Source organism: Mirounga angustirostris, unplaced genomic scaffold (genome assembly GCF_029215605.1).
Source record: "Mirounga angustirostris isolate CCGP_5_RB_7025 unplaced genomic scaffold, mMirAng1.0.hap1 SCAF_1, whole genome shotgun sequence".
Classification (NCBI taxonomy): Eukaryota; Metazoa; Chordata; class Mammalia; order Carnivora; family Phocidae; genus Mirounga; species Mirounga angustirostris.
In genome coordinates, this window is record NW_026991709.1 from 130,897,217 (window position 1) to 130,912,637 (window position 15,421).

At 51.5% G+C, this 15,421-nt stretch overlaps 1 protein-coding gene across 12 annotated transcripts in view; it reads right to left on the minus strand.

Moving 5' to 3' along the window:
• Positions 1-3,744: 3,744 nt before the first annotated feature.
• TBC1D5 (TBC1 domain family member 5) overlaps positions 3,745-15,421 on the minus strand; it is a 587,897-nt gene continuing 576,220 nt past the window's right edge. For all 12 annotated transcript variants that reach the window (XM_054504439.2, XM_045903863.3, XM_064588415.1 and 9 more), the window contains 3 exons: positions 13,150-13,229; positions 12,191-12,346; positions 3,745-6,686 (listed from right to left, as the gene is read on the minus strand). In XM_054504439.2, the coding sequence (XP_054360414.2) occupies positions 6,384-6,686; positions 12,191-12,346; positions 13,150-13,229 (539 nt within the window). In that variant the 3' untranslated portion in view covers positions 3,745-6,383. The remainder of the gene's footprint in view (positions 6,687-12,190; positions 12,347-13,149; positions 13,230-15,421) is intronic.

The window sequence follows — 15,421 nt, forward strand, 5'->3', positions numbered from 1 at the left end:
ATCAGAGGTACCAGTGACAAACTATCCTCACCATGTTCCGTCTGCATTCCTGACCCCCACAACCCACGAGCATAATAAGTGGTTACTTCGTGCCAACTTCTGGGTGATTGGTCATATAGCCATAGTAACTGGCACAGTGGGCAAGGTGAAATAGAACAGTGGGACTTCCAGAAAGCAGTCACACAGGCAGGAGGAGTCTGGTGGACCCCACCAGAGCAGTCTGGCTATTGAAGCTGGCTTCCACCAGGTATACATTGGAGAGCAAGGGCAGGTGTTCTGGACAGAGAAAACCGCTTGTGTGAGGCTTCAGGCTGGCAAAGGGTCCAGCAGGAGGAAGGCCAGGGGGCTAGAGCACAGCCCTGCAGGGACGGGGTGGGTGTGCAAGGGGCCACTCTTCATCCTGAGCACTTGGGAGGCCCCTGGGTCAGAGCTGCTTCCAGGTGAGGAGGGGAGAGGGGGAGGCAGAGGAACAGGCCACTGGTCAGGCCCAGCGAGTAAGGATGAGGCCTCTGCTGTGGTGGGGCATGGGCAAGAGGGCCTGACCGAGCCATGGGATGGGTGAGGACCAGACACTGTGTAGGAACCAGGGGCTCCTGCCTGGATGGACGTGGGACTAGGACCAGAAGCTCAGGCGGCAGGAGGTGGGGATACCCGTGTGGAGGGATAAGGGTGCCACTAGAAAGGCAGTATATGATATGCTCCTTTTTGCAGCATGGCCTTTGCTAGCTGTCCTTCCTCTGGGAAGATCCCCTGGGGAGGGGACATCTACTGCAGTCCCTTTCCCTCTTGACTTAAACCCTGTGACCTGTCTCTTTATTCCTGAGACTGAGAGACACAGGAGAGCTCCCACTGCTGGCTGCTTCCTCAACTATGGCCGTGATGATGTCAGGCCCTCAGGAGCCTGCTGGGCTTTTCCCCAGCTGGGAACACTCTCTGGCCAGAACTGAACGATGGACAGTGTCGAGCCCACATTACAGCACGTGCCTGGGGGAAAGGCAGCCTGCTTGGTGGCTGTAAGTACACCCTCCGCTCTGATCCTAGCGCCGAGCACCTACTGACAGCAAGTGGGATGCCCCTCACTCAGCAGCAGGAGGATGCCTGGCACGCCGGGCCTAGCTCACTGGCCTCACCTCGGAGCCTTCTGGAGCCTCCCTCGCTGGAGGACTTCCCCTGGGCTCCCTTGGTCCTGAAACTGTTTCTGGTGTTCCTAGTACAGACACGGGTCTCTTCGCCCCTTTCCTGGCAGTCTGGGGGCCCTGGCGTGTCCCAGCATCCGTGCAGCCTCCCACTCTGAGGGCGCTGGGTGGGGTCTGCTGAAGGCACGGTGGGCTGATGCTGGATGGATTCTCTGGGTCAGCGCATCGATGACCCGGCCTCCTCGGTCTGCCACCATTCTGTGAGAAGGGTCCTTTCTCACAACAGATGTGCCTCTCAGTGCAGAAATTTCTGGTGACACCTACGCATCCTTAAGAAGCAAAGAACGCTGTCTGTGACAGAGGCAAATCAAAATTAAAACAGCTGTCAGCAGCCCCTCGAATGGCGCTGTCAGCCGTGGGGGATGGTCACGGGGGAGGGGCTGGGAGCTCAGTGGGCCGGGGAGCACCAGCTCACTTAGAGGCTGCCCCGGCCCTGGATGGGACTGGTGAGACCCTTCCTCTGCACAGCCGTCTGCGAGGACAGAGGACCCACCTCGATCACCTGCAGCCTCTTCCAGCTCACCTGGTGGAGGGGGAGCCAGGGGCATGGCTTCTGCCTGAAGAAGGGGCCCTGGAAGGAAGATGTGTCAGTACGATTCCCCCAGAGCCGGCCCTGAGAGAAGCTGAAGAGCGGCTCGTTTCGGGGGGAGGAGCAAACACCATACAGGGGTGGGGAAGGGAGTCAGGAGAGGCAAGGCCACCAGCACCCGGACTCAGGCCTGTAGGGAAGGCCCCTGCATTCACCTCTTCTCAGCCGGTGACGCAGGTAGAACAGCAGGCGGATCCAGCAGCCCCGAAGTCGTCTTCCCAAGGGCTAGGGGTGAGGCACCGACCACACCTGCTCCCCCAATCTCTGCTCCCAGCGGCCAGGGAGGGATGCCGGTGTGGGTGGTCATCACTGGTCAGCAGCATGAGCCATTCTGAGAAGTGTGCCACGCCCTCCCACCTTTCCAGGGCAGAACAGGTGGGTAATAAAGTCCCTTGGGGGAATGTGGGTTGTGCCCCATGGGAGGGAAAACCCCTTGTTGGCTGGGCCTGGGACAGAGGCCTAGGCTAGCGATGGGTCCAGGCACGAATTCTGGCAGTGGCACAAAGTGCCGCTGGCCTCCTAGTTCTACCTAAGCTAGGCAGATCCCTACCCCCCCCTTTCCTGGTTTGTCATTTAAGACTTGGAGTGCACTCTGCACTGTGGCCCTTCATCCAATCCCATGTTAGCTGGGTGTAAGCGAGGCTACCAGGGCAAACCCGGTGTGGAGGGGGGACAGTGGAGAGAGGGTGGCAAGCTGTTGGGGCATTGCCCCCAAATGGCTTCTTGGACCAGTAGGTGGAGCAGGGCCCAAACTGGGGAAGAAGGGACCAGCAGGGTTAGGCGTGAGCCCTAGGTCACCGCCTCATGCAGTGACCCAGGTGAGGCCAGGTGGGGGGCCCTGCTGGCCACGCCCTGGACGGGTCTCCTCTGGGTCAGGCCTGCTCAGCACGGATCCCCTGCCTGGAACAAGTCAAGCTACGTTCTCAGTTTCACATTAGTCTTTTATTATAACCGTACTGAATGGAATCACTTTGCCAAAAGGAAAAGCCATTTCTTAAATCAGTATGAGTCACAGCATAAAGATGAATGAGAACAAAGCGATAGGATGTAAATGGCACAAGAGGGTATTCCATAAGTCAAATGAATTGTGCCATTGTGAGACAAATTATTATGACAACTTTTACATCAAAGTGGTCTCAAGCCTGTTTACAGGAACTTTTTATTTCTTTTTAACACTATAAAAAGAGAGCTTTTGAAAGTAACACGGTGGGGGGTAGCAGTAATGGCTTGGGAGAAGTCCAGCTTGTCACGTGCTGTCCTTAATTCACCCGGCCTCCTCTCCCGCCCTGCAGGCCACCAGCGCCCCTGCTCTGGACATGCAGGGGTGGGGCCAGGTGTGCACCTGTGGGGCGGGGGGATGGCCCAGCCTCCATGGGACAGCCACCCAGAGGCCTGGTGTCCCCCATACACGTTCTGGTTCTATAACCACCCCAGGGGGCTGCTGCTTAAAATAAAAACAAAAATAGTAAATCTGAGTCGACTCTGACAGGTCAGCTGTCGTTAGCAGACCCCATAAATGCCACTGAGCTTTGTGTCTGCTCCTCGTCTCTGACAAAGTGGAGGGGACATTCCTGTTCGTGGTGGGCAGTCAGACCTGAAGGACCAATGCACGGGACTGAACTCGGTCAGATGCAGAGAAGGCAACGCCCAGGGAGGTCTTGGTTTATTTTTAGTCACACTCATTCTGCAGAGATACTATTTCCAACCAGACTGCAGGTAGCTGTGAGCAGTAGCAGGAGGTCAACTGTGGAAGAATGATCCAGTATAATTGAATGTTTGAAGTGTTTTATGACCCCTTGGCACATATAAAAGGTAAGGCAAAGTCGTAATGATTTTCTTTCTCTAATCTGTAGCTCTCATATATAATGTAGAGGTAAATTTTAACTCATTTCCAAACTGATCAGAAAGGAATGCATGAAACACAGGTACCTGTATTAAAAAAGTGGATGACAACAAAAATTCATCTAAGCTTTATATATATAAAATATATTTAACTGCTAATAATCAAAACATGAGAGGCCTCCACTGATTGTTAAAGAAAAACAAAAAAGGTTTCAGATATTCAGGATTTTAACACTTAAACGTGAGTACTTGATAAAATAAAAAAGGAATACATTCTTTAATAGCACTGTAACTAATAAAAATGCAAACGATGCTCAACTATGGAGAATAAAAAGTCACTTAAAAAGATTAAGAGAGTAATACAATTCTCAAACCCCACGGACCTATGGGAATTTGAGGGTGGCACTGCCCACATCCCACTCCCCCTCATGTTTCTTTCCTCCGAGGAGGGAGCGGCTCATTGGGGGCCATAGAAGCAACGCCTCTGAGAGACCCCCTTGGTTCTCACGTGGCACCAACATGGAAGCACAGAGTGGAGGACCTGCCCCTCGTGTGCTGGAGGGCTGGGAGTTTTCAGGGACCGTTAACCACCCAGCCAACTGCAGGGAAGTAGCCTAGAGCCTTGTACTGGGTGGGTACTGAGCCCCCCCCACCACTGGACTATCAGGACTCTAGCTCTCAGGGCAAAGAAACTGTCAAAAGCAGATGACTAGGACCCACGGCCATGGGACAGCCATCTCCATGGCCCTTTCCACTTTGTGTCTTGGAGCCCTGGCGAGGATAGCTCCGCACTTCTTACCTGAGAACTGAAAACACTGACAATGCCCCAAACCAGGTCCTCTGAGGGAAAATCATGGCAACCGTGTGCAGTTGCAAGGCCATTCACTGTATGGGAACCTTGGGAGCGAAGTGTGGTCAAGGTGACACACACTGGGCAGTAACTTACTCTATGAGTCACCCCCAGGCGGTGCTGAGCAGACCACTTCATGGGGGAGCTGAAGAGCTCAGCAGCTTGTCTTTGAGTGATCATGGAAGGCCAAGCAACCCTGTCACCTGAGCAAAACCAGACTTCGTATTCATTGCCCATGCTCACGTGTTCAGAGGTTCTCCTGCTAGAGTCTGAGGACAAACTGCAGAGCTAACTGGGACCCTCTCTGCAGTAGTGGACTCCGAGTCATCACTGCTTTCTTCTGAGAGCACGTGGGAAATCAGGTCATTATCACACTGTAGAGAAATACAGGGTTAGCAGTGGGAAGGACTGTAAACGGTGTCTAGCCTTTCAAACTTAGATTTTCACTGGTTCACGTGAAAGCTTCCACCGCCTAGAGGCCTTGCCGTCCTCAGAGGAGAAGCCCCGAGCACCTGTCACTGCAGGGTGAAATGGGCACTGTGGCTATCCTGTTAGAATGCCTGCTTGCACAAAGGACAGGGAAAGTGTCCTTTTCGGGGCCTTTCTTCTTAAGGAGAGAAACAGCTCATGTGATGCTTTCTGCCCAGCAAGATTCCATAAGCTGCCAGCTGAAAAGGGGAACTCTCTATTGTGTGCCCAAGCCCAGGAAGGCACCGGGCAGGTCAGAGCTGGTCCTGTGATGCCTGGGACGCGGTGCGCAACTGAACCCAGGCCCCGCAGCTCCTCTGCCTGGCTCCCGGCGAGGGAAGGGCTGTGCAGAAGTCCTGCGTCTTCCTGATGTCTGGAGTGTTCTGTGGGAAGCCCTGCTCCCCCAGAATGGACTCCAGGTCGAATTCCCTGTTACTGCTACTTTAAGGCCAATGGGAGGTCCCGACTCTGGATGGGAATGAGCTTGGGTTTTTCCCTTTACTTCTCAATTGACAGGTGACAGGTGTATTCCAGCGCCAAAACTAGACAAACTACACCAGAAAACTGAGAGATGTCTGTCCCATAGTCAGGGTCACATTTTCCAGTTCAAGAAGTAATATTCTTACGACTTCTGAAATCAGTGCAGCAAAGACTGGCTTAATGTGACCTTTGTTTTCTGGTTGTGAAGGATTCTAAAGGGGGAAATACAGTTGTCTGAGGAGGGACAGTGATGGCCAGAGTCTGTCTGGCCTGAGGTTTGGAAACATATTCTTTAACAAATGAAAAAATCTAAACCCCATCACACCTAAGTTTAGACCCTGTTTCTAAAGATCACTGTAACTTTCTGAGAGGTCAGTGATGGGTTTTTTCTAGCCCTGGAATCCACCAGTTCTAGTCCATTCTGTTGTATTTGGCTTTGCTGTATGGCTTCCCAAAGGAAGGAGGAATGAAACAGGCTGAGAGAGAGATTTCCAGAGAATAAGCCTTCTTGATCTCAATTTTCCTATGCCTGACGCTCCAAGGGAGGGAAGATTTGAAACCAACTCTTCTTCCTTCTTCTAGTTATAATTAATGGAGTTGCCACACCTAATTCTTAGTTGGGGAGAGGGGGATAGAGGGAAAATGATTCTAATTGTGATTTGGTCTTTTTTTGACAGTGAACATGATACTGGATACTTAGCCCTGGTCTACCTCAGAGCAAAGGCGGGGTGGGATAGGGCCCTGAAAGCCCTGTCTGCATTTTGGTGAACATCTGTCTGTGTGCTCTGTGGCCATCTGCCTCTCTCTAGAGGGTTCTGACGGGTTGCACTAAGGCCACAGGCATGCTGGGCAAGAAGTGTTGGTTTCAGAGGGGTCCCCACTGCGGAAGCCTCAGCCGGGCCCCGGGGCTGCTGAGGGGGGTGGCGAGTCCCCACGAAGGAGGCCAGGGGCACTGTGGTCAGATGTCCAGGGGGCTCACAATGGTGAAGCCAGAGTCCTTGCTGTTGCTGCTGCTGTCCTCGTCGGGGCTGGAGTTGGGGTTGCTCGAGGAAGCCGAGGCAGGGCCCATCAGAGGGTCGGAGAACACGAGAGGAGAGCGGGCCAGGGGCTCGCTTCTCCCAGAGGTGCTTCGGAGGGTGCGAAGAGGCTGGGACTGGCCTGAGAAGGACCCCTTAGCGCTGCCCCCCTCGTCGTCTTTGGAGACCAGGATGAAGTCATCTGTACTTCCTCTGTCCACGTGCCCTGGTGTTTCTGAAGAGGCCTGTGAAGTACAGTCAGAAGTACAGGTGGATGAGTGAAGACCCCAGTGAAACAAGAGAACTAAGCAGTGGCCCTGTGAGCCGGGAGCGCTTCCCGGAAGTTTAGGCCCTGTGCTCTTCCTTGGAAAGATGCGGTGTCTGGTCCTGCTTCCCTGAAGCCCCGGCACTTCCCGGTAGCGCGGGGCCAGTTCCTCTGAAGCTGGGTGCTGGTTTCCCAGGGCAATAGAGTAAGCCTCCTGCTTGGAAAGTTAAGAGAGGCTGGCTCAGGAGGCAGGCTGCAGAAAGAATCCCCATCCGTTCACGTGGCACCCTGCCATGCACATCACTCATCTTCCTTGGGCTTTCATGTTCTCACCTGTGACATGGGGACAAGGACAGCATCTCTGACCCAGTGTGTGGTCACCACGCATTGAGATGATGCGTGTGGCTGTGCATCGCATAGGACTGGATCCCTAATGTAAGCCCAGACCTGGAGTGATTTTATTACCTGCTTAACGAAGAGCTTCAGGAGGGCCTAGTGTATGTATCTTCTAACCAGCTCAGCCCCGGTATGCACTTAGGGGCCCCCTGGGACAATGGTGGCAAACACGAAAACCAGGAATAGCAACTGTAAAGTATATGGCAAAAAGCATAGACAGTATTGCTTTACAATTATTTTCCTTTCTTCTTAAGCAATTATGAGTAGCATTTGATTTTTAACTAAAAAAAGCTGACATCCATGAACACCAGTAAAGGTTTTGGGTTAAACCCAGAGAAGCTCCTGCCTACCCTGGGACACATGTGGATGTTCCAAAGCCAACCTGACAGAAGACATACTGATGTAAGCAGACATCGTGCCCACGGCCTGCTCACCACTGCCCCCCACACCCCCACCTACTCTCCCACAGCATGGGTGGGGACTGGCACCCAGGTCTGAAGTCTGACGAGCTGTACAGAACCCCTTGGCTGGAAGTGCCCCCTGCGTCCTCTGGCCCCCAGACTGCTATGGCCTGGGCCACCCGCGGGCTGTGGGCAGAGCCTGGACAGGTAGTCAGCCCAAGGGAAATCTGGACCTGACAGTCCCCTCTCTGGACTACATGTTCTTGGTGACATGGGGGTGGGGGGGGGGGTGGTGAGTGGCCAAATAATGGCTCATGTGCGTCCATCCTCTGACCATTCATCCAACTTTAAGATCTTTAACTGGGAGAAGAGAAACAGAATTAACTTTAAGATCACAGTGCTGAAACAACAGGCCTTGAAATTCTTCATCTCAAGTTTTAAAGCTGTTTACATTCCAGCAACACATTAATTCTTAAAAAACTGAGGCGATATGCAGAACATGGCACTCTGGCAGCAGAGGATGCGATAATTGGCACCAGGACAGTTTGGTAGAGAAAGACCATCCCACCATAAGGTGCACCCAGTCGGGGCTGTACCACCCTCGCAGAGCCTGGAGGGGACACGTGCGTGCAGCCTGTCCCCCGCCCTGCATTTGCACACGGGGTGCACGTAAGGCTGGGTGGGACCTCAGTTTCATCCTTCTACCTCCAAAGTGTGGACGCTGTTCATATGACCGCTGTCCTGAACTATAAACTGTGAAACCCTGCACTTCTCACCCCACACAGGGTCTGTGGCTGGAGTGCTGCCCGGTAGAGCTTATCTGAGGCTGAAAATGAGAACAGCATGTACAGCAGGCCCTATTTTCAGAGTGGCGTCTCTACTACAGAAATAGCATGATAACCTATTCACCTTTAGCTTAGAGTGAATACAGTACAAGATGTTGAAGATGAGAAATATGTTATAAAGCCTGTGCCTGGAAGTAAAGGTGGTTCCTACCATCACTAATTATCTGGTGCATTTCTGGGAAAGTAGGGAAGGCAAGTTATAAATGGTGGGTAACTGCTCCGCTCCCCATTCCCAGATAAAATCACAGACTGACTCAGACAAAGCCTGGTACAGCCGGCAGGGCCTGAGTCACCCCCTTCTTTTAGCACCCCTCCTCACCTTTATATTACAGATCACACAACGACACCCAGATCAGAGGCCTGGTGGCTTGGCCAATGTCCCAAAGCAAATGAAAAGATCTGCCTCTTCTGGATTCCCAACTAGAACTTTCTCCTAGACACAAAGATGCCTTCTTTCTGGATTTCTATACAATCTTAGCTGCTACCTGGTTCTGTTTATGTCATTTACAAAAACTTCGGAAATTCCTAGGTCAATCCTCTCTTTTTGCCAAACACAGGCATGTACTATACAATTAAAGAAGTTTTTCAACCTGTCAGTCCTGCTTAAAACTGGCCAGGACCAACACAATATACAGCACCCCTCCCCCAACCCTGCCATTCACCCTGCCTCATTTCTTACCTTTTGTTTAGGATCATGAGCTTAGGGTCATGGAGTAGAAGCAGGTGAGCCCAACTAGAGACCAGCTGTTCAGCAGACCTGTTCTAGAGTGACGGAAGGGTTCTCTTTCTATGCTAATAGAGTAGCACCCAACCACATGTGGTTATCGAGCGCTTGAAAGGTGGCTAGTATGACGGAGGAACTGTATTTTTAACTTAATTCTATTGAATCTTAATGAGATAAGTTTAATTTTAAATCGATGTGTGGCTAGTGGCTACTATATTTAGACCATGCAGCTATAGGCCATACAGGTAAAAATAGGGGCCCCAAGCACCAGTGAGGCACATGATAGGAGCTGGTTGTCCTACAAGGTCCTACCTGCCACTGGCGTAGATTTGGGTCAAGTTCACCAAAAGCCTCCCAGAAGAGTATGTGAAAAACACTGGGAGGGAGGGCCAAAATGTGGCTCTCTTTACAGAATACAATTTTGCATCTGCCATTTTCAGAGCTGGAGACAAGATTTGTGAATCAAATGGAAAGAATAATATTAGCCACATCCCCATCAACATGCCAGTGGGGAGCAGGGCATGTGCATGTCCACAAAGGAAGAGCCGTGTTGGAGTTCCTGATGGGGAAGGGCACTGGCCGGGGGACCCTGAGCCACCTGCCCCAAGGTGGGTCAGCCCAGTCCTCTGCATTATCCTTCACACATACTTTAGTGCTAAACCAAGAAAGCAAAGACATTCCTAAGTTAGGGATGAGCTGTGGCAGAACCTACCACAGACCCCACATGTGGTGATTACATCTCCAGAAATGTTGCAAAAGCCTGCCTCCACTGCCCTCCCCCTCCCCCCCCACCCCCCAGTCTCTGGCCCTCCATTTAACAGGAAGCTCTTGAGCAGGGGCTACATCCCATAACCCTGAACACCCACTGGCTGGCACAGCAGGCCCTCAGCTCACATTTGGGAGGCAGGAGGGGAAAAGCCTTCAGAACTCCCACTTGGCACACATGTTCCTGTCCAGAGCCAGCCCCCAGCCGGGGTGGGTCCCCACAAGCAGTGAGAAAGTACGTCGGCCAGCTCCAGGGCCTGACCGCTGCCCAAGGCTTGGGACAGGTTCCTAAGGAAAGATGGTGGGCCAGGACTTCCTGTCAGGGGGCCCCTGTATGAGTCTAGTCCAGATTCCCACAAGGCCTCAGACACTCAGCTTTTGGGGGGACTCACTGCTTCATCTGGGACTTCACTTGGCTTTCCTCCCCTGAAGATGAGGAGAGAGCACTGCTTCCCTATTTTTCCCTTCCTCGGGTAAAACCTCTTTTAGGAGGACAGGTTTTTTATAAACTGCTAACACCCTTGGGGAAGAAGCCATGGCAGGAATGAGAAAAAAAGGAGAGCCCTACTGTTTGCCCCTTTCCCGCTTTTCTCCTTTTCCACCTAACCCTACAGAGGCACAGAAGGCAGCGGTGGGGTGCTGGTGCAGGACGGGTTGGCGGCGTCTCAGAAGCACATGCGGACGCACAGGGCCTCTCGGATGCTGCACAAGAGTGCGGCTCTGCCCACGCCGGGGCGTGTCCTAGTTCGTGTCACCTGCGCCTCGTGGCCGGCGCACCCAGGATGCACATGGGGCTCTGCGGGGCAGTGGTGGCCACAGGTAGTTCTTACAGATATGAGAACCGGGAAAAACAATGGCAAAGTATAATCAAGAAGCTTTAAATGTAGCAAATTCATTAGTGTTTTTGAAAGGTGTTTTTCAGTATTACTTTTATATATTCAACTACAAAAAAAAAATCACGCTGAAGTTTAGAATAAAATTGTCAATTAAAAATGGTTGGAGGTGAGCCTAAGCTCAACAATATTTGAATAAAGAAATGATTATTGAAAAATTAAACATCTGTTTAGAGAAGGAGAATGTGGAGGAACTAATCAAATTAAACTTGCAACGTTAATGCTGTATCCATGTGGCCAAAGATGCAGACTAATGGCTCCATGAAACCTTCCTTTTAAAGCTAGATGAAATTAACCACATAAGGTCTCTCTTCTTGAAAAGTACTCTTTGTGAGGTGGGAGGTGGGGAGTACTCTTAAAATAAAAAAAGTTCCATTCTAAAATACCATTTTTTTTAAATCATAAAAAATAAATAATTTACAAGCATCTGGATGCTTTTGAGAAAGAGCCTTAGATGAGATTTTGCTAATGTTCATTTTTCCAGATGAGACTTTGTAAGCCATTAAAAAACATATTACTAGGGATTTTTAGTCCTAGCAAATAAAGTATAGTGAGGAAGCACGGTGGAGCTGGAAGCTTGCTGGGTTGGGACAGGAATTCTGAAAACACGATGCCTGGCCAGCCTGTGCACCTCCTGGGCCTTCAGTGTTTCACTGGTAAAATAAGCAGATAGGACTAAGCCCATGAGGAATTTCCTGAATCCTTTCTCACTGGAAAAGTCTGTGCTTCTACGTTAGAATAAATTACACACAATGTCAACACCTTGAGAGCAGGGGGCAGCAAACTATGGCCCATAAGCCAAATGTGGTCTGTGGCCTCTTTCCGTATGGCTCGAAAGATGATAATGGCTTATACATTTCTAAGGGTTGTAAAAACAAACACACCAAATGCAAAAACAAATATGAGACCAGACCACATGTGGCCCACGAATCCTAAAATATTTACCATCTCATCCTTTATAGAGAAAGTTTGCTGACCTCATTCCCTTAGAGGATAGACATTAATGAGAAGCCCTCCTCCGTGAGGGCAGAAAAGGTTGTAGCCAAGAGGAGTCCACTGAGGACAGCATCAGAAAAGTAGGCACAGTACTTCCTGTGCTAACGGGGACTGGAGGTATCAGCTGGAGGCACCGACCCATAGCTGAGGCCGAGCCGTGACTTTCTAAGGCCACACAACAGGACTGGCAGGACGTTCAGGCTAAAGCTGCTGCATACAGGTCTGTAGGTTGGACACTGCACAACTCTAGGAGACAATGGTCTCCCGTGGGGCACTGGAGTATGCAATTTGCCCGGCTACACAGCACCTCTGGGTCAGGCCACCTGTGGTATTTTATAGTTGAACTTCGCACATGGTAATTTGAAATGACTTTGGTTAAGTTTTTGGTATTCACAACTCTCAAGACCTTATGTGGATGTGCCCCCATCAAGTTACCGTGACACTGTTCACCAGAGCTCTTATACCTGCTTGGTGGCCCCAGGCATTTCGTCGCTCTGGCCCCGGCCTTGGCCTTGGCCACTGGAGCAGTAGTGGTCATCTGAGATGGTGATCTGCTCATTCTCCTCAGCTTCCAGCTGACTCTGGTTGAAACGCAGAGAACCTTTTAGAATGTCTTTGATCTAGTTTTCAAAAAGAAGAAAATAAATGGAAGAGGTGAATGAGTTTGCTTCACAATACTAGCTAAACCTCTAACATTTAAACTAGACTTATCCCTGACTACTTTTTAATAGTATGGATATGAATATATTACCAGAGGAAAGGAGTAACAGAAAAAAAATCCAACTCTATCAAAGCCATGGACTTACTAATGGCCAAGGAAAATTTCAGTCCTAATGGCCGGGTTCTCGCAGGGTGAGCCCTGGGTGTCACATCCTGGGCAGGAAGTACCATGTGCTTACCTACCCAGCCCCCCGGAACAGCCCTTAGCTACCAAACTGGCTGCACCCAGCTGAGCTGTTAATAACACAGGCAGACATCTGAGAGCAACACGCTCTCTTCATTAACAGGTATGTTCCACGCAGCCCTCCAAGCGTTGGGGAAACATGGTCCTCGTGGGTCTGAGGCCTGCCGTGGGTGGTGATTGTTACTTGTGCTCCAAAGACAGCGTGGATTTGTGGATGAACAACTGAACATGCTGCTGGACCACAAAACACCAACTCCGGGTGAGGAACAAACGGAATGGCTTCGGTAAGAGGAAGAAGCAAGGGTGGGGACAGACAACTAGCTTGAGCTGCAAGCTCGTCAGACCTAATTGCCAGTAGGACCAAGAGGTGTAAGGAACTGGGGAGTCAGGGTGGGCTCTGCCCGGGAGGAAATGAGGGGCTGGCGCTAATGCCACGGTATGCCATGCCACAGCGTGCCCTCCCCAACAGGCACTAGAGGAATGGCCAGTGGAGTGCAAAGTCAGGTCAAATGGACATACCTGTTTTAATCCTGCCAGAGAAACCAGAATTTGATCTTCTTTTTCCAAATTTTCTTGTAATATCACATCTTGAATATTTACTGAAAACAAAAGAATGACATTTTAGAACTAATGCTCTGAGTATAGCTTATCTGCTAGCCACACCATGACTTGCTTGGAAGTTTTTCTGTCCAATTTCATGGCAGGTATTTCCACCAAGGATGCTCTGCCCAGCTGCAGATGAGGCAGGTGTGGGGGAGAGCAGAGGGGAGCCCTGAGCCCAGTATGCACAGCCTTCCCACCAACGCGCCACATACATTCTTACGACGCAGATGGGTCTTCACTTCCACAGGGAGAGCCGGGCACCTCCTGCTAACCTCTCATGTGAACGGCCTGGAGCATTCATCCAGCCTCGGGGAGGAAACGTTTCAGCCTGGCCTTCCTACACTGCCTCGCGGTTCAGTGATGTTAGCTCACCTCTCTGAAGGCCAGGCCCTCCCAGGTGACTGAAGTTAGTAAAGTGACCGTCTTCAAAGATGTAAGCAGTAAAGCACATCATCAGTTCAACAAGACGGTAAGCATGACAGGACGAACTCACGGCACTGCAGAGGTGCCATCGGACAACAAGGCCTGTGGAGTCAGCCGGACGTCGTCGCAGGAGCTACTTCTCTCCGTCCTCCAGAAGGCTGCCCCTCCACGTGAGAAGCCCTTCATCAGGCCCGGTGTGAGGGATCCAGCAAGTCAGCTGTGACCGCCAGGCTCAGCACTGCACCGAGCTGCCCACCAGGAGCTCCGACAGGCAGCGGTGCTCGGCGCTCCCCCACCGCGCACCTGAGGGAGGCACACAGCCCTCTCGGGGGCCTGCTGAGCCGGATTCTCAGGGGAGCTCGGGGGAGGGGGCAGAGCCCTCTCCCCACCCCGGGGCTAGGCAGGAGAAGGCATTGGTGGGGGTGACAATAACACACACTTTAAAAAAGATACTTTTAAGCACACCAGTTGGAGAATCACTACAGTAAGTAGGCTCACCCTCCATTAACACCTGCTTTCTCATTTTGTGGCCTTAAAGCACACCTCGGGGCGCCTGAGTGGCTCAGTCGTTAAGGGTCTGCCTCTGGCTCAGGTCATAATCCCAGGGTCCTGGGATCGAGCCCCGCATCGGGCTCCCTGCCCCGCGGGGAGCCTGCTTCTCCCTCTGCCTGCCGCTCCCCCTGCTTGTGTTCTCTCTCTCTCTCTCACTCTCGCTCTATCTCAAATTTTAAAAAAAAGCACACCTACTTATAAGGTCTTACCTGCCCCATGCTTAGTCATTCATTCAGTAGAGCTGCCCCAGTCTCAACGGGGGACTCCTCAGTTCCATGCCGGGCCCCCATCGGCCACCAGAGCGACGTGTCACTCCCTGCTTGCTCACCCCTGCCCTGCTGGTGCCAGCGGCAGAGCCGGCCCACTCTTCTCCTGGCCCGCAGCCCCTGGGCCCAGAGCCGCGCGGACTGGCTCCTCCTCATCGTTCAACTCCAGGCCCAGGCTGCCTCCTCAGGGCAGCCTTCCTGCCCATCCAAACCAAGGGAGGCCAGGTCATCCTCCGGTTGCGGCCACAGCGTCTCTGCTCCTATACTCGCACTAGGCACCTGTCACCAGCCAGCATGGTCACATGCGTTTGCGGGCTTACATGTCGTCCGTCTCCCCCAACAGGATATAAGCTCTGAGACTGTCTTACTCAGGGCTCTACTCTCAGCCCTTAGAACGAGGCTTGGTGCATTTTAGGGACACAGTTAAGTACTGACTGACGGAGCAAATGTGGCAAAACACTCTTGGAACTTGCATTTCAAAACACCGCTATGCTAAATATTTCCAAAAGTATTTCCAGAAAAGGAAAAGGCAAAGACTGATACCATCAACATGAGCCCGGCCGGACAGTCTGTCAGAATCTTCAACAACAATAAGTCTCTAAACCACGCCGACAAGTCCTCTTACACACCATGGCAGAAAAACAGCAGCTTTGATTTACTCAGAAAACGTGACTGTAGCTTCTGGCTAGTAATAAAGGCCTGCTTCAAAACAAGAAAGCAAGATGAATGGGAATGGAATAACAGATATAATTAGAGAGGGAATGTTTTTGGTTTCCTTAAAAGCCTCTAACAATTTGTTCTCTCACAACAAAAAAAACAACACAGAATCCACTCAACAAGACATAAACGACAGCCAACTGCAGGGACCTGACAAGAACCAGTTATGTAGGCCTTTTAGAACATGGAAAAGGTTGCTTTTGTTTTTAGGACTGCCGGGGTTGTTAAGG